We start from the raw sequence: 25,886 nt of genomic DNA, 5'->3' as shown, positions 1-25,886 counted from the left end.
AAGCTATTAGTAGTTAAGTTTTGGGGGAGTGAAAAGTTATATAACGATTCCCAACTGCATAGGGGGACAGCGCCCCTAACCCCTGCAATGATCAAGGGTCAATTGTACTAGGAGTTTTGGATGAATCGTGTATCCACTCCCCCCAACCGAAAAGAAGTATGTTGAAGTCCTAACTTCCAGTACCTCAGAAAATTGAGTTGTTATAGATGGAGTTTAGTTGAGATGAGCTCCTCCTGGGGTAGGGTGGGCTCCAAATCCAATAACTGGTGTTCTTAGAAGTTGGCCACATGGAGACACAGAGGCACACAGGGACCATGCCATGTGATGACAAAGACAGAGGTTGGAGTTATACAGCTGCAGACTAAGGAAAGCCAATAGTTGCCCATAAATCACCAGGAGCTAGGAAGAGGCAAGGAAGGAATCTTCAACAGGTTTCAGAGGGAGCATGGCCCTGATGACACCCTGACTTTGGACTTCTGGCCTCCAGAACTGAGACAGTAGTAAATTTCTGCTGTTTTAACCCATTCAGTTAATAGTATACTTTGTTACAGCAGCTCTAGGAACAAATAAACTAGGTTTTCATGGAGGAAAGCCGTGGCAAGCACGTCTGGCTATAAGTCTAAGCCATATTCATTCCCCATTTCAGCACAACCACCAAGACAAGTGACATTTTAATCTTCATTTATTTGAAAATAGCAGCTGCTTCCAGTTTTTCAGAACTCATTTGGGGACAGAAGAGTTGTGATTACTTATCACTCTTAAACCTCAATATTTGTAATGGGGCTTTTTCTGGGTTTTGTTTTTTGTTTTTTGAGTGACAACCAGAAGATAATTTGTTTTAAAAAAATGTATCATTCCTAAGGGCTGAAAAGTACCAGATTCATTTACAATACCAGTAACAGTAAAACAAAACCCAAAAAGGTGTAAATGGTGTTATAGTATTGTTTAATGTTAAGCTGAATTATTTCCCTTGTGATTTATATATTTCACTATGTTGGCATTTTTGGTAGATATTAGACATACAAACTGGAACAAGAATTTCGTGGTACACAACTTTCATTACCTTATGAAATTTGAAAATAATCATATACATGTTCTACAAAAATACTCAGACACAAAGCAAATACATACATCTGGGACCTTTCTTAATTTACTTCTTTGACTATACAATATATTCAAACATGAAACAAAGTGTCCTTTGGCATGCTAAAGTTATCTGCTCTTCCTAACTGACTACTTTGTGTTACATTTTCTATAAATACATGGTATTGCGATGATCAAAATTTTTATTATAAAGTTGTTTATATGTAAATAAACTTTCCCACCATTACACTCTACTAATTCTCCTTAAAAAAATATTATCTGATGCATGATAAGTTTGGACTTCATGCCAGAGGCATCCCTTATCACAAGTCTTCAGCCATCTGTATTCCTTGGTATGAAAACTCATTTGTTTGGAAGCTATTCAAGAATTCACAATATTTGTGAGATTTTTTTCCACAGTGAAAACTAACTACTTTATGATAGCCTATCAAAAATATTTGTTGTACCCAACGGTTTCATTTTGTGTGATGTATAATGGGATCTCTTCTCAAGAAGAGATTTCAACTTTTCATTCATACTGCCTCTTTTCTCATGAAATATGAGGCTACATTGGTAGTAGATAATTCTCCTATATTCACTGTATTTAAAAGATTTCTCTTCTGGGTAAGTTTTGAAACTTACAAAGGCCAAAATTAATGGAAAAGTACCTTAACTTTCCCTGCATTCATAGGGTGACTCTCGTGTGAATTTTCTTATATTCAGGGAGATCTGGCATCTCACTAAAGTCTTCCCAGTGCTGTGTTTCTGGGATTGTTTTCATGTATGAATTTCATCATGTGAAGTGAGAAAGAACTTGACAGAGTAAGTTTTCCCACACTCACCACATTGATAAGGTTTCTGCCCTGCATGACTTCTCTGATGGACACTGAGGTATGATTTCTCAAAAAAGTCTTTCCCACATTGAGTGCACTGATATGGTTTCTCTCCTGTGTGATGTCTCTGATGTCTAATGAGCTGTGACTTCTGGTTGAAGATTTGACCGCATGGAATGCATCCATAGGGTTTCTCTCCAGTATGGCATCGTTGATGGATAATAAGATGGCTTTTTTGGCGGAAAGCCTTCCCACATTCACTGCATCCATGGGGTTTCTCTCCTGTATGAATCAACTGATGTCTACTGAGCATTGCCATACTGCTAAAGGCTTTCTGGCATTCAAGGCATACAAAGGGTTTCTCTCCTGTGTGTGTCCTCTGATGGACAATGAGCATTGCCTTTCGTATGAAAGCTTTTCCACATTCAGTGCATTCATAGGGTCTCTCTCCTGTATGAGTTCTCTGATGGACAATGAGATGGGACTTGTCTATAAAAGCTTTTCCACATTCACTGCATTCATAAGGTTTCTCTCCCGTATGAATTCTCTGATGTGTTATGAGGGATGACTTTTTATTAAAGGCTTTCCCACATTCCTTGCATTCATAAGGTTTCTCTCCCGTATGAGTTCTTCTATGAACAATAAGCTGTGACTTGTCTATAAAAGCCTTCCCACATTCACTGCATTCATAAGGTTTCTCTCCCGTATGAATTCTCTGATGGGTTATGAAGTGTGACTTTTTATTAAAGGCTTTCCCGCATCCCTCGCATTCATAAGGTGTTCTTGCTGTATGATTTCTCTGATGTAGAATGAGCTGTGATGTGTGTACAAAAGCTTTTCCACATTCACTGCATTCATAATGTTTCTCTCTGATATGAATTTTCTGATGTGTTATGAGGTGCAAGTTTTTATTGAAGGCTTTCCCACATTCCCTGCATTCATAGGGTTTTTCTCCTGTATGATTTCGCTGGTGAACAACAAGCTGAGACTTACTACAGAAGGCCTTTCCACATTCTTTACGTCCATAGGGTTTCTCTCCTGTATGAATTCTTTGATGGATAATCAGGTTTGACTTTTGCATAAAACCTTTCCCACAATCACTACACTCAAAATGTTTCTCTCCTGTATGTGTTCTGTAATGTAATCTGAGCTTCGTCTTTTCCCTGTAAGCTTTTCCACATTCTTTGCATTCATAGGGTTTCTCTCCTGTATGAGTCCTATGGTGTAGAATGAGATGATATTTTGTTCTAAAGGATTTCTGACACTCGATACATTCATACGGTTTCTCTCCTGTATGAGTTCTCTGGTGCAGAGTGAGATGACATTTTGTACTGAAACCTTTCTGACATTCACTGCATCTGTATGGCTTCTCTCCCGTATGGGTTCTCTGGTGTATTATGAGCTTTGACTTATACCTGAAGGATTTGGGACATTCACTGCATTCGTAAGGTTTCCCTTCTGTGTGAATTCTGTGATGTCTTTTAAGATTTGTTACTGTGCTGAAAGACCTCACACATAAATTATGTTCATAGTACTGGGCTCGAGGGTGGGAGGTTTCATGTAGAGTACAGAAAAATGACTTCCCATAACCATTTAACTCATCAGAGTTCATTTCTGCATAGCTTTTACTCTGAAAACTTGGGTCTGAATTTTGTTTCAAACTTATTCCTCTTGAGACACATTTATGGGGTCTTTCTGTAAATGAAACAAAGTTTTTGCTCAAAGGAAATATTTTTCCCAATGCATTGTTTTCATGATCTCTCTCCACAGGTCCACCCTTCCCGTTATCTTCCCAATGCCAATCATAAACTTGCCACATTACTTCTAGAAAAACAAAATCAATGAATGCTACCATTATCATGAAATGGAGAGGGATGAAATCTCAAGTCAAAAAGAGATGGAGAAAGTGATACAGCAGGTGCACAACGTAAGTCTGAGGCACCCAATAAAAGAAACAGTAATAAGTAATGAACTGAAGGACATGGGTGTCATCAAACATTGGAACAAATCTATGAATATTTGAAAGCAAAATAGAAGAGGTATATGAATATGGATAAAAGGTAAAAGAGGTTGGTTGTGTCTAATGAGCTACGGTAAAAGAACAACTAAACAAAAAAGGAGAGACCAAATGAACTAGGCAAAGATCTGACCCAGGGTAGATACAAGGAGGTAAGTCTCCTCCTAGGTGGCTAGCAAAAGAGAGTCAGATATGGAAGGGTAGTAAGAGAAGCAGGCAACATTCATACTGAAGACTTCTTTTCATTCAGAGTCACTTCTAAAGGTTCAGAGACTATAAGAAAAAAATATTAAAATGGGGGGAGGGATAAATTAGGAGTTTGGGATTAACAGATACATACTACTATAAATAAAATACACAAACAACAAGGACCTACTGTATAGCACAGGGATCTATATTCAATATCTTGTAATAACCTATAATGGAAAAGAATCTGAAAAAGTATATATATACATATAACTGAATCACTCTGCTGTACATCTGAAACTAACATAACATTGTAAATTAAATATACTTCAATTAAAAAAATATATTAAAATAACAAAGTTCCCAAGCCAACAATGACCAACTGTTACTTTGCTTCCACGAACTCCCACTGCATTGGTTTCACTCACCTGAGCCACACTGACTTGGGAATTCCCTCTCTACTACTGCTTTTTCTTTTTCTTCTCCTTTCTCCAAGTGCATCACTGGTTCTGGCTTTGTAACTTGATAACCTGACAAGGGGGGTAATCACAGAGAATCTGAGCAGTATTGGGTCCTGTGAGGAAAACTTCTGTTTCAGGGAATGTATAGTTTAAATCTCAGCAAGACTGAAACTTTTCACTTGGAAAATGAAATTAAGTACAGTCACTGTATGATATTAAATAAAATAAGCTCTGTTACCTACCTATACTAGTCCAAGTCCAAAATCATTGACGATATCAGAGTATGCATAAATTGTAGCAATGGAAAAAAGACAGGTAATAAATGGGCTTAAGCTGAGATATTTAGGAAAGTTGTCTTTACCCAATGACATTAGGTTGCTATAATTTTCCAACATCACATCTCGGTAGAGGTTCTTCTGAACAATGTCTAGCAGCTGCCACTCTTCCCAGGTGAAATCCACAGCCACATCATTGAATGACAATAAGACCTGTTGTAACATAATCCTTTTTAATCTGGAGTTAATATAATGGAATAAAATAGTAATGATCTATAGGATATTATTCTATTTTTACTACGAAAATTTATAAACATATATCATTCTGTACCTAGATTTTTTTTTTGTGGTACGCGGGCCTCTCACTGTTGTGGCCTCTCCCGTTGTGGAGCACAGGCTCCGGACGCACAGGCTCAGCGGCCATGGCTCACGGGCCCAGCCGCTCCGCGGCATGTGGGATCTTCCCGGACTGGGGCACGAACCCGTACCCCCTGCACCAGCAGGTGGACCCTCAACCACTGCGCCACCAGGGAAGCCCTCTACCTAGTTTTGATTGACATTCTGTGGGCTAAATTCATTAAAGCTCTCCTTTCTTTGTGCATTCTTCATTCACTTCTTCACTCATTCACTTACGCAATGTAAAATGTCACTGAAACTTTAAACTACCTAAAGACAATCTGCAACCCACTTTACAAACATTTAATGTTACTTACTATATATACATTTTAGATTAAAAAAGGAAATAGAGGGCTTCCCTGGTGGCGCAGTGGTTGTGGGTCCGCCTGCCGATGCAGGGGACACGGGTTCGTGCCCTGGTCTCGGAGGATCCCACGTGCCGCAGAGCGGCTGGGCCCGTGAGCCATGGCCGCTGGGCCTGCGCGTCCAGAGCCTGTGCTCCGCAATGGGAGAGGCCATAACAGTGAGAGGCCCACGTACCTCAAAAAAAAAAAAAAAAAAAAAAAAGGAAATAGAGCATGGTCCTGCCATCAAATGCCTTCTGATCTATTTGAGTTCAAAGAACTGCATATAGTTCAAAGGGACAGGAGAAGAGGCTGAAAGGGACAGATGCCCAGGTGACAGGCAGGAACACGTCTTGGAGCAAGAATGCACATGTCCTGCAGACACTTGGTAGCCACTGCAGTGTTTTTCATATACAAAAGTATGCTACGCTCAGAACTGCCTATTAGAAATTGGACTACGTATTAAATCACAATACTCAAAAGAAAGCAAACACAAAGCTTTCACTGCATGCTACGTACTGTTCTAAGCACCTTACACACAGTAACACGATGATCTGCACAGTAACCTTTATGTAAGCACTACTATCATCTTTTTTTAACAGGTAAGGGATTTTTAAAGTTTTCTATCTGTGCCTGTTATACCTCCCACATTTCCTTAGGAAGATGACTTTTCACTGGGTCCACTGTCTAGATGAGAAAAAAAAGTAACAGGAAGACCCATCTTCACACTTAAATGTCCAGGAAATCTTTACTGAATTCATGTGCTTCCTTCTTAAATACAAAGTAAATCTTGCAACACATTTTTATCTTTTGTTATGGTTTCCAGTATTAACAGAGAAATGTAGGCAACCCACTTCTGGATCCTGCTGCTTATGTGGCAATGTTCTAATTATCAGCACCTTGCAGGACCCTATGACATGCAGATGAGTTTCCCTTCCTGATTAGCTATTCTGGATCATTTATTCTATCTCCCAATCTAAGCACGTCCCTCCTAGCCACAATGTATCTATATATATTGTTCTCTTTGATTGGATACATTTTAATAAAACTCCAAAAATCAAAAATGCAAAACGAACTGGGAAAAACACCAAACAGCTCACCTGGGACTTGGTCATTTTTAACAGCTTTTACGAAGTGCCCACCACATTTAGGATCTGTCCTGAAATCCTGGTAATGGTGTCTCATCAAGGGTATCCTTAGCAAGGATGAATTTCTGGGCTTGAGACTTACTTTTTTCCTTTACAGGAGTGGCCTTATTCTAGGAAGCTGGCATCTATGGATTCAAGAAAAGATTTGTTTAGTATGGAAGTAATGATAAAAGCAAGTTCCAATATGTGCAAGGAACTGTTTCAAGTATGTTCTTTTCTCACTTAACCCTCACAACAACCCTATAACGTACAGATGATAATTATTCCATTTTAGAGAAAACTAGCAGAGGAAAGGTTAAGCACCTAGCTAAAACCCAACAGCTAGTAACTGGCAGAGAAAGGACTAAAACACAAACCCCCAGAATCAATAAATCCCCTGAGTCTAAGGAGAACTACCAGAATTATCCTTTCATCTTAGCCAACCAACACAAAAAGTAGGAAAAATATCAAGAACAACTATTTTAAGACCCAGAAGTCAGAGAAAAGGAAAATAAACAAGGTGACAATTCTGTGCTGCAGCTCACTGCCTGGAGAGACTTTCCAATCCAGAACACAGGGAGAAGGAACCCCAAAACCGTCCAGCAGTCTTGCTGAGTTAATGATACAGAATTTCAAGTCTGAGAAGCAAAGGTGGCTAGAGTTTGCCAGGCAGTACCTCAGAAAAAAAAGAGAAAAGTCACTCTGTAGATATGCAGAGGGTTCCTCTGAGTCTCTGGCTAAGGATTGGTGAACTGAGGAAATTACCAAGGCCCCTGGAAAGGAGGAGGTGGAACAATTCCTGGAGCTCACACAAGATCAGGAATACTTAGCATTCCCACTAGCCAGGGTAGAAAGACCTTCCACCAGGACTTCAAACAGAGGCCTCAGAAGAGTACTGCCCCAGTAATAGGTACAGAGTAATCACAGACAAAAGACTGTTTCGGCCCCACCTACGAAAGTTGAAAAGAAAGCCTCCGAAGAATCAAACCTTTTCAAAGTAACTTGACTACATGCCAGAGCAAACCTCAAAAGTAGTTAAAGGAATAAAAGAAAATCCTATAAACAACAATATCAAACTGACAATATCTGACATCCAATCGACAATTACCAGACATGCAAAGAAGCAAAAAAATATGACCCAAAGCCAGGGGAAAATTCAAGCTAGGGAGACAGGCCAAAGTGACACAAGGGATAGAATGGGCAGACTAGTGCATTTCTTTAAAATTATACACACACACACACACACACACATATACATATATAATATGGAATATGTATATATTCCACAAGAGAAAAGCATGAAAATGATGAGAAAAAAATAATAAATTATTTAATAAGTGCTGTTGAAACAAATAGGATATTCATGTTTGCCTCAAACCAAAATTAACTCAAAATGGATTATAAATGTAAGGGTTAAAACTATAAAACTTCTGGAAGAAAGCATAGAAAAATTTTAAGTGAGGCAAAGATTTCTTTTTTCTTTTTTTTTTTTTTTTGCGGTACACGGGCCTCTCACCATTGTGGCCTCTTCCGTTGCGGAGCACAGGCTCCGGACGTGCAGGCTCAGCCATGGCTTACGGGCCCAGCCGCTCCGCGGCATGTGGGATCTTCCCGGACCGGGGCATGAACCCGTGTCCCCTGCATCGGCAGGCGGACCCTCAACCACTGCGCCACCAGGGAAGCCCCAAAGATTTCTTAATCAGGGCACAAAATGCATGATAAAAGAAAAAGTTGATAAATTGGACTTCTTCAATACTAAAAATTTGTGATATTCAAAAGACACTGCTAAAAAATGAAGAAGGATCAAGCCACAGGCTAGAGGAAAATATTAACAAAGTATGTCCCTGACTAAAAGACTTCTATTTAAAAAATATGAAGAACTTTTCCAACTTAATAAAAGAAGAGACAATCCAATAAAAAGGAACAGAAGTTTCAAACAGACACTTCATCAAAAAAAAAAAAAAAAAAAAAGAGATGGCAAATAAGCATATGAAAAGTTGCTTTGGGCTTCCCTGGTGGCGCAGTGGTTGAGAGTCCGCCTGCCATTGCAGGGGACACGGGTTCGTGCCCTGGTTCGGGAAGATCCCACATGCCACGGAGCGGCTGGGCCCGTGAGCCATGGCCGCTGAGCCTGCGCGTCCGGAGCCTGTGCTCCGCAACGAGAGAGGCCACAACAGTGACAGACCCACATATCGAAAAAAAAAAAAGTAAATTGCACAATAAAAGCAAATTAAAACCTAGATAAAATATTCCTATAAACCTGCTAGAATTGCTATAATTTAAAAGACGGAATATAGCAAGTACTGACAAGGATGTAAAGAAAAAAGAAAAACCTGTCATGCATTGCTGGTAAACATATAAAATGACAAAATGGTACAACCACTTTGACTTGTACATCAATGTACATTACAGCTTCATTCAAAATATCCAAAACCTACTCCCCCAAATCCAAAACATCCATCAACTGGGGAACAGATAATATTGTGGCGTATTTGTACCACTGAATATTACTCAGTGACAGAAAGGAATGAACTAATGATACATGCAACATCATGGATGACTCTCAAAAGCATTATTTTAAGTGAAAGAAGTCAGACATCAATAACCTCTTACTGTATCATTCAATTTGTATGAAGTATTGGAACATATAAAACTATGGAAAGCATGTGATTGTGAGGGAACAGGGGATGGGGGTATGGTCTCAATGAAAGGAGGCACAAAGGGACTTTTGGGGTTGATGGGAAAGTTCTATACATTGATTCGAGTGATGGATAAAGGATGGTATACCTTTGTGAAACTCATCAAATTATACCTGAAGAACTGGTGAATGTATGTACTGTATGTAAATTTTTAAAATTAAAGTGTAGTTGATTTACAATGTTGTGTAAGTTTCAGGTGTACAGCAAAGTGATTCAGTTATATATATAACTTATGGGTTATTTTCCCTTATAGGTTATTACAAAATATTGAGTATAGTTTCCTGTGCTATACAGTAGGTCTTTGTTGGTTAACTATTTTATATATAGTAGTATGTATATGTTAATCCCAAACTCCTAATTTATTCCCTGTTCCCCTTTGGTAACCATAAGTTTGTTTTCTACGTCTATGGGTCTATTTCTGTTTTGTATATAAGTTCATTTGTATCTTTTTTTTTTTTTTTTTTTTAGATTCCACATATAAGCGATATCATATGATATTTGTCTTTTTTCTGTCTGGCTTCCTTCACTTAGTATGATAATCTCTATATTGTATATAAATTATACCTCAGTTAAACTAACCTCTTGCCTACAGAAAGCAAAACAAATACAGGCTGTCTGCATCTGAAGACAGAATCCATGACCTTAAAGTCTGCAATGGAGTCTCAACTGAAATCTCAAATTCATGTTTCTTTTTGAGACTTCATCTTCACTCAAAACCCCGGCTGGATCTCTTGGCAACTCTAATCAGTGCTGACTGTTAAAGAATTAACTCTGGTGATGAAAAATTAATTCTAACACTGAGAATAACTTAGAGGTGCCAGGACACCCTAGAAATATATTAATGCAACTTACTCTCAGTATCACATTGCTGAGAACTCCGAAGGACAATGCAACACTGTGTCTTAGGCGGACAGAGAACTGAAGAAAACAGGTCTAGATTTCAAGGACAATATGTGAAAGAAATTTGTGGCCAAAGAAATGAGGCCAATCTCATTTATGAACTTAGTATAAAAATCCTAAATATTTAAAAGATGAGGAAACCATGTTCACTGATAGAGAGAAAGAATACTAAGAAAACTGAACATAGGAAGAATTATACAATGCACAGATAACTTTATTCCAGGAATGCAATAGTGTAGTAAGAACTATTTCATTATCTCAATAGATAAAGAAAAGACATGTAATAAGATACCATAGCCACTCACAATTTTTAAAAATGTTATTAAACTAGAAAGAGACAAGAACTCTGTTAACTTGATAAAGAGTATCTACAAAAAAAAAAAAATCCACGGCATTTCTTTAAACTCAGGGACATGACAAGGATAGCCATTCTCAGAACATTTAGCCAAAAATGTATCACATTTTGGCTAAATGTAAACTGGGGGAAATAAATGGAAGGAATGAAGGAATGGAAAAGAAGAAGCAAGACTGTCACTATGCAAATGCTTTAAGATCAACATAAACATTAACTGCAATTTCATATTCAAACAACAGTAAGATTTATAAGGAAAAAACACTATTCACAATACCAACAAAACGTATAAGGTACCTGAGGGGGAAATGTACAAGAATAAAGTTTTATTACACCAAAAGAATACAAATTATAACCAGTCAAATGGAGAGACACAATAGCGTGAGGTCTAGGAGGGTCCCAAACCAGAAGCTTCCACTGTCCTTTCCTCTTGGAGTCAGGACACGTTGCTCATCCAGCATACCTATGTGTGACAACATGCAGGGTATCGCCAACCACAGAAACTCACCTGAGCTTCAGTGTTTACAGTTTGTATTAGAGTTTCATTAAATACGCATGATGGATCTAATCATTGGCCATGGAACTCAACCTCCAACACCTCTACCCTCCTGGAGGTTGGGCTGATATCACCTGGTTGGTCTTTCTGGCATAAACAGTTCCAACCTGAATCATCTCACCAGCATAAACTACAGACTCACCATGAGTTGCCTCATTAGCACAAACTATCAGGGCCCACCACGAATAATGCAGTCATCTCTATCATTCAGGATATTCCAACAATCTAGAGGCTACCTCCCAGGAACAGGCGACAAAGGACTGCCAATTGTTTATTACAAAATAACCAGCAAAAGACTAGCATTCTATACATGGGACTACTTTCTAAATATGAGTTAGGAAGAGACAAACCTCTCAGGTTTAAAATTGGCCAGTGAACATATAAAAAAGATGACCAACCATGTTAGTGACAAGAACAGTGCTTATGGAGACCACAATGAGATAGATGTCTCTTATACTCAAAAGATGGTCAAAAAGCAAGAATGAAAATACTAAGTATTGGAAAGTCTATGGATCAAAAGCCACTTTTATACATTGCTAATGAGAGAGTAAGGTGGTACAAAAGCAATTTGACTTTCCCTTCTAGGTAAAAATTCATCTACTTTATATTAGAAATTTCATTTCTAGGCATACACCCTAGATTAGACAAATTCTCACATCAACTGGGAGACATAAGAATGTTCGGAACTTCACTACTTGCAGTAGCTGAAAGCCAGAAACAATATAAATGTCCAACAACAGGAGAACGGATGTATGAGTTATGTTGTATTTATGCAATGGAATTCATATTAATGAAACAAACCTACCTCCAACATGGATAAACCACACACAGGTAGTAAGTCAAGACAAGCAAGCTTCAGGACTTCCCTGGCGGTGCAGTGGTTAGGAATCCGCCTGCCAATGCAGGGGACACGAGTTCAAGCCCTGGTCCGGGAAGATCCCACATGCCACGGAGCAACTATGCCCATGCACCCCAACTACTGAGCCTGCGCTCTAGAGCCTGCGAACCACAACTACTGAGCCCGCGTGCCACAATTACTGGATTCCGCGTGCCTAGAGCAACAAGAGAAACCACCGCAATGAGAAGCCCGTGCACCAAAACGAACAGTAGCCCCCGCTCCCCGCAACTAAAGCAAGCCTGCATGCAGCAACGAAGACCCAACACAGCCAAAAATAAATAAATTAATTTAAAAAAAAGAAAAGAAAAGAAAAGCAAGCTTCAGAAGATCACATAATAATATCCTTATTATAAAACTTACAACCAAGAAAAACTAGAGTGCACTTTTAAGGTATCCATATACATATGATAAAACTATAAAAGTCAAGGGAATAATGCATTCTAATTTGTGAATAGTGGTTCCAAAGCTTGGGATGGTTAGGTGGGACTCAGAAGATGGAACAAGGATGGAGGACTTTCCCATTTTCCAATGATCAAACATGACATTCATTAAACAAAATTATAAAGAAAAGCCAAGGTAATCAAATTTCTAAATTGGGCTATCATATTAGAAAAGAATAGAAGGATGACATGCCCATTGTTGCTAAAGATGTAGAAAAATCTGGCACACTGTGTGTAGAAGCATTATAGACTAGAAAGCTATTGGGGAAGTTTGGTAAAACTAAATCAGAAGCCTCTGAAATATGCATTTAATTTGACCTACTTTTATAAATTAAAAACAGAAAAATATCCATAATATATAATTCAGTTAAAAAATACATTTCAAAACATTACAGGTAGTTTACAGATAGTAAATCGGGGGTTAATTTTTTTTTTTACCACTCTCTGGGGCTTGTGGGATCTTATTTCCCTGACCAGGGATCAAACCCGGGGTCAGGGAATTCTCCGAGGGTGATTTTTATTTCCTGCTTTTTACTGATAATAAACATACAATGATATTCTGATTTTAAAAACTTAGAGATCTCCATTTAATATCATATATAAAGTCACATAGGAAGATGATTTTTTTATTATTCTAACTTAATAAAAATAAGTTGAAAGTATTGTTTTGAGTAGAAAAAAATCCCATTAGAAAGGTATACATTTGAATAATAATAGCTACCTTCTGTCAAATACCTACTTGTTATAGGGACTTAATATTTGTGTCCCTCAAATTCATACGCTGAAGCTTCAATGTGATGGTATTTGTAAATGGGGTCTTTGGGAGGTAATTAGCGTTAGATGAGGTCATGAAGACAGGGCCTTCATGAGAACTGGTGAGGCAGAAATCAATTTGTTTGAATGGGAAAACTGAGACTTATAGAACTTGGTACTTTATCCAGAGTCACAGAAACAAGTGGCAGAACTGACATAAAAAGCTAGGATTAACTTGATTTCAAGTGCGTACAAGCACACGTAAACTCTTAAGTATTCATGGGCACGATTTTAACAATTCATGGATCTAGATGGCAGGTATACAGCAGAACATTTGGCTATTTTTTCGACTTTTCTGTATGCTTGAAATTCTCCAGTATAAAACGTTGGGAAATATAATACCCCAATGCTCAGCACACACCCAAATGTCTGTCCACCTGAGGCCTTTTAATGTCTCAACCCCCCTCAACCTCTCCTAAGGATACCCACACAGCTCCCCAAACTGCACTTCGCTGTCACACCCAGTCACAGCTCCCCAGACATCTATTTTTCACCCACTGGCCCCTCCGAAGCTCAAACTCTAACCACAGGAATCGCAGGTGACTAACCCCCAAGCCCTATCCTCACCAACCTATCCAGATGGACCCCTTTGATCACTGGCTCTTCCACCTCCTCTTTCCACCGCCTGGGGCGGGGGCGGGGGGCGGGGGCGGCGATCCGGCGCCGACCTGTCATTGTCAACGGCAATGGTCTCTCGTTACTTCCTCAACCCACTCCTCAACACTGATGCTGGCCCAAGCTACCCACAACGCCCCCAAAACTCCGAAGCCACCTTCAACAACAATCCTCCACGAGTACCCACCACAAACCACATCTCAAGTCAGAATTCCCACCACGCGGGATTCTTAAATCCGCTCGCAGAAATCTCACGTAGCCTCAAATGCCAATTCTGTGACAGTACGCCGGAGGAAGCCAAGCTTTGGACGCCACTTCCGTTTCCGCTGACGTGAGTGGCGGGCCCCTGTTAAACACTCACATTCGAGGCCACTTTGGAAGTGAGCGATGGGTTCTGATGCCTGGAGGAATTAGTGCCGTGCAATATGGCCGCGCCCATGGCGTTACATTACGTTGGGAGCGGCCATATTGGATAGTGCGCCGCCATTTTGGACCGTCCTGCCGACCAGTACGGAGAGGCGGAAATTCAACCGGTGTCTCCAAGATTTTTCATCCTGGGCTGTTCCATCTTTGCAGCTGCTCAGCTACATCTTCAGTAGCGTTTCAGCACTCTCGCTTACAGTCTTCCGACCTGACCCGGGAGGTAAACCAGTCACAGGCCAGGCCTAAGCAGAATGGCCGCGCCCACTCTCTTTCAGATCCCTTTTTATGCCGCAGGAAAGACGTGGCCGTGTTGGGAAGGTTGGGGCTTCGGGACAGAGAAATGGGGAGCGTTTGCAGACAGGATGCCGGTTAAACGTTGGAGAGAATGGGGATTAGGAGGCTAGAGCTGTAGCTGAAGGAGCAGTGGTGTTACGAGGAGAGCACTCGTGGATGTACTTCGTGAGGCGAGACCGTGAGGGGGTGAGGACCGGGGCAGATATGTTTTGTGAAGTAGACACTGGCAACCACAATCCCCGCCAAAAGAGTATCACTTCTGTCTCACGGTACAAGGTGACTCTGTAATAGAGGCGGCGCGGGCGCGCAGCACTTAGCTCCAGGGGTTAGAGGTCCCGCTCTGTCGCAGTGGACCACCCGGAAGAGAGTGCGGTGAGAGGCAGATGGGGACCTCTTCCGAGGGACCCTCGAGGACCCCTGGCCTTGGGCCTGGCGGGTGAGGTGGGGGGCCTGGGGACAGTCTGAGGACTGTGTGCTGCAGAGCTGGAGAGCCCTCGCCACTGCCGCCCACTGGCTGGGCCCGGGCCTTGAAACAGACGGGAACCTCTCCCCCATCCCTGCCTCTGGGACCTAATGGCGGCAGTGGTCTCCATGGGTCGGAGTCTGCAGGACCCTGCCCCTGTTTGCGCTGCCAGAGGAGCCTGAAGTCTGACTGGGGCCTGGACACCCGGCTCCCTCAGTGATGACAGCTGGGCAGGGTCTGGAGACCTGGCCCTGAGGGCACCGCCAGCTGAGATCCACGTCTTCAGCCAGGCCTGGGCACTGGCGGGAGCATCTAGTCTGGGTGCTGGACCACCCCTCCTGGGCAGGGCAACCGGCCTGCGCAGGGCAACCCTCCTCTTAGCCAGGGCCTGGACTTGTGAAAGCTGAGCCTTGGGACCTTGCCCTTTCTTGTCAGAACAGAGAATAACATTTGTTTTGGTGGAGGTTTCCAGGAACGTCGTGACCTGACCTCAAGAACAAGGGATCTGACAGCAAGAAGTGTGCAAAAACTAACCACACCCCTCCCTCACCTTTCCTGTAAAGGGGCTTTGCTGAAAGCTTTCTGGGAGTTCAGGGTTTTTATGGCATGAACCACCGGTCTCTTTGCACGGCCCTGCGATAAACCTTTCTCTGCTCCAAACTCCGACGTTTTGGTATTGTTTCGCCTCACTGTGCATGGGGCACATGGACTTGCACTCAGTAACAAATACATTCAAGAAGGATTCTGTGTACCTTGAATAGTCACAACCCGCCCAATCATTTGTTTTTGTGAATACTGTGATACAGGGATCAACTTTCTTTTTTCCTCTGTATAGATAATTGTCCCAGCAGCTTTATTTAAAGTGAGGCTCTTCTGCACTGTTCGGCAGTTTCGTCTCCATCATAAATCAAGCGTTCATATCTGTATGGCCCTGATTTAGGACGTTGTTCTGTTCCATTGCTCTCTCGTTTATTCCTGGGCCAATACTACTCTGATTTTGCTACGGGATCATTTCTAAGTCTTAGGTCTGATAAAGCAAGGCCGCCTACTGTATTCTTTTTCTACAAGAGTGTCCTTGTTTTCTTGGCCCTTTATATTTTCCCATAAAATTTTACCTCAACTTGTCAACTTCCACAAAAGTTGGAAGTGTCATACTTCCCTTCAGTTCTTCAGAGATGGTTTCTTTTAGGTCCTCAAACATATTTATAATAGCTGATTTAATGTCTTCGTGTAGTAATGACATATGAGACCCCTCAGATAGTGTCTATGGATTGCTTTTTTTCCTGTGTAAAGGCCATACTTTCCTGTTCTTTGTGTATCACTTTTTTGCCGAAGCTAGACGTTTTAGAAAATACAGTGTTGTTACTTTCGGTATCAGATGCCCCTTCTCCTCAGAATTCGTTGCTATTGCTGTTACTGTTGTTGCAGTTAGTTCAGTGACATTCCTGGTCTGTTTCCCTTGCAGGGTGCAGTCACTGAAGTCTCTGCCGGGTTAGCTTCCTTAGTTGTCCTGAGTCAGTGAGTTCTTCACCTTTTGCCAAGGGTAGTTTGTGCCTTAATGCTCCACTACTTTATTTTTTATTATATTATTATTTTATTATTTTTTTTTTTTTTTGCGGTACGCTGGCCTCTCACTGCTGTGGCCTCTCCCGTTGCGGAGCACAGGCTCTGGACGCGCAGGCTCAGAGGCCACGGCTCACGGGCCCAGCCGCTCCGCGGCATGTGGGATCTTCCCGGACCGGGGCACGAACCCGTGTCCCCTGCATCAGCAGGCGGACTCCCAACCACTGTGCCACCAGGGAAGCCCTTTTTTATTATTTTTTAAATTTTAACTATTGTTGATTTACAATATTGTGTTAGTGTCAGGTGTACAGCTTCAGATTCTTTTCCATTATGTTATTACAAGAGATGGAATATAGTTCCCTGTGCTCTACAGTAAATCCTTGTGTTTATCTACTTTCTATATGGTCACGTATATCTGTTAGTCCCATACTCCTAATGTATTCCCCAACCCCTCCCTCTACTACTACTTCGATGCTTAGGCAGTTTACAAGTCTGCCCTAGCCTTCTCTTCCTGCTGCAGGATTTCAAGGTCAGCCAGAGGTGAATTATCAGTGACCTTCAGGTCTTTTCTGGGCATGTACATATCCCTGTGTAGGTGTGTGGCCTTTTAGATCCTCAGGAATGTGTCATAGTGCTTAACAGCTCCTTGTGAATATCTCATTCTTCAGACATTCCTTTTAAAATTTTTGGCTGAGCTAATGTTTTCCCCAACTGGTTTTGCGGCCTTAAGCTACCACAGTGTTAAACAATTGAGACTGTTTTTTGCCAAATGGTTTTCATGGCTACTGTAGCTGTGAGGTTACTGTTTTTCTAAAGCTAGTGCAGAACTGCGGAGGGGGGATGGGAGTAAACAAAGTTAGAACTCCACAAACCCCACTGTTTTTACTGAGGTTCAAAATTTTTTCTTGACTAAAAATGCTCTTCAGGTTGTTTGTACGCCTTTGGTTAATTTCTAGAGTCGTAATAAAGTTGACTTTAATCATTTTTCCAGTATTTTTTAATTTTTAAAAATATCTTTATCGGAGTATAATTGCTTTACAGTGTTGTGTTAGTTTCTGCTGTGCAACAAAGTGAATCAGCTATACATATACATATATCCCCATATCTCCTCCCTCTTGCGTCTCCCTCCCACCCTCCCTATCCCACCCCTCTAGGTGGTCACAAAGCACAGAGCTGATCTCCCTGTGCTATGCAGCTGCTTCCCAGTAGCCATCCATTTTACATTTGGTAGTGTATATACGTCCATGATACTGTCTCACTTCGTCCCAGCTTCCCCTTCCCCCTCTGTGTCCGCGAGTCCGTTCTCTATGTCTGTGTCTTTATTCCTGCCCTGCCACTAGGTTCATCAGTACCGTATTTTTTAGATTTCATATATATGCGTTAGCATTAGCATACGGTATTTGTTTTTCTCTTTCTGACTTACTTCACTCTGTATGACAGAATCTAGGTCCATCCACCTCACTACAAATAACTCAATTTCGTTTCTTTTTATGGCTGAGTAATATTCCATTGTATGTATGTGCCACATCTTCTTTCTCTATTCATCTGTCGATGGACACTTAGGTTACTTCCGTGTCTTGGCTACTGTACATAGAGCTGCATTTTTCCAGTATTTATGTTGCTTTCATAAAACAGTGGGTTTACACAGGTCCTCTGCTATTTTGGAAGTCCTGCCTCCTCACCATTTAGTTTTGCACAATAATCTAATAAGATACAATTTATTAATTTTATAGGTAAATACCCTAAATCTTATAATAAGCTGCTTCCCGTGAGTTATAATTATTGTTGGCACACAAAGCCAGCACTGTTTATCAATATACAATATTGCATCCGATTTAATAATTGCCCTAATAAACCATTAAACTTATGATATATCCCCAAATTATTTCTGTCCAACTTCACTTCCATCCTTCCATCAATGACTTCAAAGGAAAAACAATCACAAAGCATCAAGATAACACTAACACTTATGCACTATTGTATTTATTTGATTGTTTGTCTGCCTTCTGAGTGAAGCTGGAAGCCTCCACATGGGTTAGTCAGTGTCGTCCAAATCTTTCCATCATCAGTATCTTGGGTGTATGTCTGTCATGTGCTGGACATCCATATATCCTTGTGTGAATGTGTATATACATATATATACACACAAAAATACATATATATACATTTTTGGGGGGGACTTCCCTGGCGGTTCAGTGGTTAAGACTCCATACTTCCACTGCAGGGGGCAAGGGTTTGATCCCTGTTTGGGAAATTAAGATTCTGCATGCTGCATGGTGCAGCCTTTTTTTTTTTTTTTTTTTTTTTGGCTGCGTTGGGTCTTTGTTGCTGCGCACGGGCTTTCTCTAGTTGTGGCGAGCAGGCTTCTCATTGCGGTGGCTTCTCTTGTTGCAGAGCATGGGCTCTAGGCACAGGGGCTTCAGTAGTTGCAGCATGCAGGCTCAGCATTTGCAGCATGCAGGCCCTAGAGTGAGCGGGCTTCAGTATTTGTGGCTCGCAGGCTCTAGAGCGCAGGCGCAGTAGTTGTGATGCACGGGTTTAGTTGCTCCGCAGCATGTGGGATCTTCCCAGACCAGGGATTGAACCCGTGTCTCCTGCATTAGCAGGCGGATTCTTAACTTGCCACAACTGCTGAGCCTGTGCTCTAGAGCCCACGAGCCACAACTACTGAACCTGCGTGCCACAACTACTGAAGCCCATGCGCCTAGAGCCTGTGCTCCGCAATAAGAGAAACCACCACAATGAGAAGCCCACGTACTGCAACTAAGAGTAGCCCCTGCTCGCCGCAACTACAGAAAGCCCACGCACAGCAACAAAGACCCAACACAGCCAAAAATAAATAAATAAAATTAAAAACAAAACAAACCTGAACAGAAAATACCAAACATTTATGTAGTAAAACAAATATTCCCCTCAAAAAAAAAAAAAAAAAAAAAAGCAGAAAGAACTTAAAATGGCACTTTTAATTACTACCATAACTGATCTAGGATAGGCATACCTGGCAGGTCTCTCTTAAGTATTGTTTTCTTTTCAAATTATTTGTGATTTTCTCCTCTAAATGAATTATAGGATCAGTTTAAGTTTTGGTTGAAATTTCTCTAAATTCACAGGTAAAGACAGAGCAACTAACATCCATATAATATTGTGAGATATATTTCTTAATTATTTCCCCTTCTTTACTGCTTTTAAGGCAATGATTTTTCTTATTTTCAGCTTGCACATTTCTTCTTAACCTGTTTTTTTGGGGGGGAGGCTGCATATTGATTTGCTTCTTTTTTTTTTTGCGGTATACGGACCTCTCACTGCTGTGGCCTCTCCCATTGCGGAGTACAGGCTCCGGACGCGCAGGTTCAGCGGCCATGGCTCACGGGCCTAGCCTCTCCGCAGCATGTGGGATCTTCCTGGACCGGGGCACGAACCCGTGTCCCCTGCATCGGCAAGCGGACTTTCAACCACGGCGCCACCAGGGAAGCCCTGATTTGCTTCTTATTTTCTAATTTTTCTTGCTTGTGTACTAGAAAGCTATTGATTATCATTTCTTATCCCTCTAACAGAACAATCCCATTGCTATTCATATTCTTTCCATTGATTCTCTTGGACTGTCCGGCAAGGCTGTTATCAGCAAATAGTGACGATGTTGAATCTTTTCTCCCATTTAAACCTGACTGCACCCTTGCTTCCCTCCCATGCATTCTCCAAAGCAGGCAGACTGGTACATTTCAAACCTGGTTTGTATCACATCACTCCCCTCGATAAGCTTTGACAGAATTCCCAGTCTATTTAGGATAAAAGACAAAATCCTTCATCCTGTCCCAGCTTTATCTTCCACTGTTCCTCTCCTCACCCAGGACACTTCAGTTACACAGGTGTCTTTTTGATGACTTGAGTTTTCAGGCTCATTCCTACATCAGGGACATCTGACATTCTCTTCTTTCTGCCTGCAGCATTTCCCACAATCTACTGTATATACCGGCATAGTCATTATTTTGGTCTCAGCGAACATCACTCTATCTGAGAGGCCACCTCTAATCCTTCATTCTAAATTAGGTACCACCAGTTATTTTCTCTTAGAGCAAAAATTCTTTAGCTTTCATCCAGGTCTCCTTCTGCTATTTACCTAAGATTTTGTACTTAATCTGCATTTCACCCCTTGAGCTTAAATTTAGTATCAGGAGGCATGTTTGTCCTGGTACCTCTACCCAGACAGCACTCAGCGGACTATGTGGCCCGCAGGACATGGTCAGCAAATTTTTGTGAAACGATAGTAATTGAATTTCATCGGAACCATGCTCAACCACTCTCCCATGTGGCCGTCCATCACATTTCTGGAGGCATCACAGTTACTCATGGCCCCATAGGAGGCAAGGTATATGACTGACTTTTTGACATTTTTTTCCTAGTTAAAATACACACACACACACACACACACACACACACACACACACACACACAAAGGATTTAAAATAACCCAATAGATGAATTTAATACCATCTTTACCAACAAACAAGAATGGTTTTCAAAAATAGTTAATAAGCAGCAAATTTCTCCAGGATTCTGCTTTTTCCATTTTAATGTCAATACGGTATACCAGGGAACAAAGAAAGTTATATATAAGACTAAGCTCTTACAACAATAAAAAATGATAGTTTTGTTTGAATATCATGAGGGACTCCACATACTAAGGAGAAAGTGTGTCCCCAAAAGCAGCTGGGCCTGAAGAATAAAGGTTGAAGATCTGGGTTAGAGTCTGGGACTATTATATTAGATCTACCTACAAATTAGTTTGATTGCCACCATATCTCTGCCTTTTGTGATCTATTTATGTCTTTTTTCTAATGTTTCTCCTTCAGCACAAATTGTAACAGGACCCACTTGCATGTCTGTCCTGAGGAGACTTTTCTACATATAAAGTAACAATGTTGGCTCCAAAAGAGACCTAAAGACAGTACTGCTGAGCTCCTCCACAGTTCCCTCCCCACTGACCTTAGTCAACATGACCACCCTCGTTTACTCCAGTAATGAGGGGTCCTGCCAGGGTCAAAGGCTCTAAAACATGATAGAGAATGACAGCCTTGTTATGGATCAAATCAGGCCTGGGTGAATTAGTGTTTCCTTCCAAGTTAACTCTTAGAATGACACGTGGGCCTGATACATCATATCCTACCATATCCCAGCCCTGCTCTAGGCTCACGATGAAATGTGCACTGTAATCCATGTTTTGTGAGACCAGAAAAATAAGCATACAAAGAGTGACAATGTACTGAGTATTGACCCTGCGCCAGGCACTGCTCTCACAGTTTTTAAATTTTATTTATTTATTTAGGCTGCATTGGGTCTTCGTTGCCGTGCACAGGCTTTCTTTAGTTGCGGCTGGCGGGAGCTACTCTTCATTGTGGTGCGCAGGCTTCTCATTGCGGTGGCTTCTCTTGTTGCTCTAGGCGTACGGGCTCAGTAGTTGTGGCTCCTGGGCTCTAGAGTGCAGGCTCAGTAGTTGTGGCGCATGGGCTTAGTTTGCTATAGATGAAAAGTTTCTGCAATAGGACTCAAGATGTCTGCTGAGTTTGCTTTTTCCACCTGGTGCTTGGTGCTTCATGGGTTTCTCTTTATGGAAAAAAAAAAAAAAAGAAATTGACAGCAGGGACAAGTGGGAAAACCTTGAGTACTGCAAGTGCCATAGAGGCAAGCATCAGGCAGAAATAAATATGAAAATGAAAATGGAATTGTAAAGAATAGATCAAGAACTGGTGGGTCAGGCACAGTCAGTCAGACTTGCTACTTGGAGCTGGGGACAGTGATGTTTGAGAGAGTTCCCGGCTGCCAGAGTGCTGGAAACAAACCCTGTATCTTCAAGGAGACTGACTTGAAGACAATAAAAGAAAAGGCAGGTTGGATTTGGAAGAGACTTATTCACATAAGGGGGAAGTATAAAGAGAGATATGACAAGTGGAAGTGATTAGGAAGATAGAAACACAGATAAAGAAGGGGTGAAATTAGAACAGAGCTACCAATTTCTGTATTTCTAATCCATTTTCCAGTAAGCGGCTCACAGTCCGTTCAGAGAAAATACCAGGAGATACAATTTATTGATGAGCTTTCGCATGTAGGGCTACGAACAGGCCCTTCATATAAGTTAATACTGAATGCTCAGTGTAAAAGAATATTCTTGTTCTATTTTACATGGATGGAAAATGAGGCAGAGAGATTTTTTTAAACTTTCTCAAGGTCACTAAATTCCAGTAAATGGCAGGCTAGGTCTGATCTGACCCAAGGTATGTAAATACTGTCTGAGTATTAGTTTTAAAATAAATTTAAATCAGACTGGTTTCTCTTTTGTTACTAGATTAAAGGTGACTCAGTATGGAAGTTTCTAATTCAAAGTCAGTCAGTGGATAATTCAAATCCTACTAGCCAATTTTAAGAAAGCAGATTTTTGATAAACAACAAAATCCTACTGTATAGCACAGGGAACTATGTTCAATATCCTGTGATAAACCATAATGGAAAAGAATATGAAAAAGAATGTATACATATATGTATATATACACACACACATATGTGTATATATATGTATATGTATAACTGAATAACTTTGCTGTACAGCAGAAATTAACACATTATAAATCAACTACAATAAATAGGAATGCAAGAGATTTCTGTGCATTAATTTTGTATCCTGCTACTTTACCAAATCCATTGATTAGCGCTGGTAGTTTTCTAGTAGCATCTTTAGGATTCTCTATGTATAGTATCATGTCATCTGCAAACAGTGACAGCTTTACTTCTTCTTTTCCGATTTGGATTCCTTTTATTTCTTTTTCTTCTCTGATTGCTGTGGCTAAAACTTCCAAAACTATGTTGAATAAAATTTAAAAAAGAGAGAAAGCAGATTTTTTCCCCCTTTTAAGGTCTAAGGGGCACTGCATCACAAAGCCAAAGCAAAAAAAGAAAAACACGGATCTGTTTAAAGGGGTTATCCTCTGCTATGGAAATCTTTGCTGAGAAGAAATTCCTAAGTACATCTTCGATAGCCTTCTTTGCTGAATAAGAGATAATGTTTGGATGTAATGTCTCATTATTCATAAGTTTTCTTGGGATTAATTCACTGGTATACTGGTAAATGTGGGTGTGGTCTAGATACAGTCTCTCTGTCTGTCTCTCTCTCACACACACACACACAAACACACAGAGAGAAGAGTTATTCAGATTCTTCCCACAAAATGTCCAAAACAACACAAGATGGAATTGGGGAATCAATATAGAATTACAGAGAGATAGGGTGAAGTTTGATGACAGTGTGACCAGCTGTGTGTCTGGCTGCAAAATACTGGCTCTAGAATCATGCGGGAGAGACCGTCATGACTACCATTTGCTAGAGACTTGCTGTGGGCCGGCATATCACCCTCTTTAATGTTCATTCACTCTATTCAGTATTCAGAGTGACACTGTTCCTATTCCTGGCTCACAGGTTGGGAAGCTGAGACTCACTCAGGAGCTCCCAATCCCCCAGACTGTAGGAGGCAGAGCCAGGAATTGAAGATAAGCCGCTCTGGCCTCCAGAGGCTGGACTCTTATGCAGGATTGCTTTTAAACTGTGCCTTTCAGTGGCAAAGAAAAGCATACAATATTGTAACCCCTCTAGGTCCCATGCCCATGCGTTTCTCCAGGTCCATCCAGATTCTGGAATCTGTCTGTGAGGGCAATAGTGGGGCAGTGTGAGTCTGAGTGCAAATGTGTGTGCAGAGAACAGGGACCACAGCTGAACAGTCTGAACATTAACCCTGAACTCTAGACATCAAAATTTCTCAACTCTGAGTCTAGTTCTCAGTGGTTTGAGTTGATGGAAAACCTAGTCTCCAATCTTAAAGGGAAAGAGCAGTAGGAAGAAAAGCAACCCTTATCCTCAGGCTGGACTCAGCCTCGGCAATGTCCATTCCCCTTCCAGCCGAGTACCCACGACCATCTACTGCTGCTGTGTGGTCTCCGGTGTTACACCTTCCCCATCCCTCTCTCAGTCCAGGAAAGAGTCCAGCTGAGACAAAACTGTCCTGAGACCCAAGGGGAAACCTCTGTCCTGTCCAGTTCCTCAGCTGCTCTCTCCTCTTAGGCACTGTCTCCCAAACCTTGTTCAAGTCCGAGCCATAAGCAAACACTCACCAGAGTTTATCTCTGCTTTGGAAACGGGCAGCAGGACTGTGGCCGTCAGTAAATACGTGCCATGTAAGCCAAAGCGGTTATGTGTCTTGAGATCACGAGTCCATCTCCCCCCAAATCTCTGCAATTACCCTGTCACCTGTGAGGCACCGACATTATCTGCAAAGGGATTGTGGTGTATCTGCAAAGAAGCGGTAAACGTTAGTCCCAAGCCAGCATCTGCAGGTCCTGGGGATTAAGACAGAATTAATTAAGAGCAGGTGCAGCTGAGGGGGAAACTTTCCTGAGTCCACTGCTGTGAACTGTGTGTGTGTGAGGGAGCGTGGGATAGACAGGGCACTCAGCGCTGTGCTGAGACAGCAAAGTGGATCCTCATCTCCAATTCCTGCCCCAAACCCACCCCCAGGGTCATGGGGATGAGATCTGTCATGTTCATACTGGACTCTGAGCTTCAGTGTTATAATAGGGAAGAATAACTGACTCCATATTACATCTGTTTTTTACTTTAACTTTTGTGCTCTGTTGCCTGTGCTTAGTCATGCTGGCTCTGAACCTTTTGTTAAAAAAAAAAAAAAAAGAGGGCTTCCCTGGTGGCGCAGTGGTTGAAAGTCCGCCTGCCGATGCAGGGGACACGGGTTCGTGCCCCGGTCCGGGAAGATCCAACATGCCGTGGAGTGGCTGGGCCCGAGCCATGGCCGCTGGGCCTACGCGTCCGGAGCCTGTGCTCCGCAACAGGGGAGGCCACAACAGTGAGAGGCCTGCATACCGCAAAAAAAAAAAAAAAAAAAAAAGTTCATGCATGTTCTTGGATGTTCAACAATGTTTATTTGCATCTTGGTACTTAAAAGACTTATTTATTGGAGGCGAACCATTATCTTTGTTATCCTGAGCCTTCTCATTTAATAGACAATCTACTTCCTTTATTTTGGTCATCTTAAAGGTCTTTCAATAAAGTGATATAAATCTTTCAAATTCTCTCATAATTTTTATTGTGAAT

At 41.4% G+C, this 25,886-nt stretch overlaps 2 protein-coding genes and 1 long non-coding RNA gene across 5 annotated transcripts in view; 1 reads left to right on the top strand and 2 right to left on the bottom strand.

The window, feature by feature from the left end:
• Positions 1–664: 664 nt before the first annotated feature.
• Positions 665–14,339, bottom strand: LOC137214789 (zinc finger protein 268-like). The gene is made up of 5 exons (XM_067719042.1): positions 14,183–14,339; positions 6,696–6,868; positions 4,942–5,068; positions 4,548–4,649; positions 665–3,611 (listed from the first exon to the last, which is right to left on the bottom strand). The coding sequence occupies exons 2-5, from the start codon at positions 6,708–6,710 to the stop codon at positions 1,861–1,863; spliced, it is 1,995 nt and encodes a 664-aa protein (XP_067575143.1). The 5' UTR covers positions 6,711–6,868; positions 14,183–14,339; the 3' UTR covers positions 665–1,860.
• LOC137214929 (uncharacterized) overlaps positions 14,301–25,886 on the top strand; it is a 27,944-nt gene continuing 16,358 nt past the window's right edge. The window contains exon 1 of the long non-coding RNA XR_010939088.1: positions 14,301–14,638. This is a non-coding gene — a long non-coding RNA (uncharacterized lncRNA). The remainder of the gene's footprint in view (positions 14,639–25,886) is intronic.
• The window catches only part of LOC137214794 (zinc finger protein 84-like), a 39,318-nt gene continuing 34,627 nt past the window's right edge, over positions 21,196–25,886 (bottom strand). For all 3 annotated transcript variants that reach the window (XM_067719052.1, XM_067719051.1, XM_067719054.1), the window contains 2 exons: positions 24,893–25,070; positions 21,196–22,339 (listed from right to left, as the gene is read on the bottom strand). The gene's annotated coding sequence lies outside the window, so the exon portion shown is untranslated. The remainder of the gene's footprint in view (positions 22,340–24,892; positions 25,071–25,886) is intronic.

The sequence above is a fragment of the Pseudorca crassidens genome, chromosome 20 (genome assembly GCF_039906515.1).
Source record: "Pseudorca crassidens isolate mPseCra1 chromosome 20, mPseCra1.hap1, whole genome shotgun sequence".
NCBI lineage: Eukaryota > Metazoa > Chordata > Mammalia > Artiodactyla > Delphinidae > Pseudorca > Pseudorca crassidens.
The sequence above is the reverse complement of the archived record's forward strand: the minus strand, read 5'-3'. Positions and strand labels throughout refer to the sequence as shown.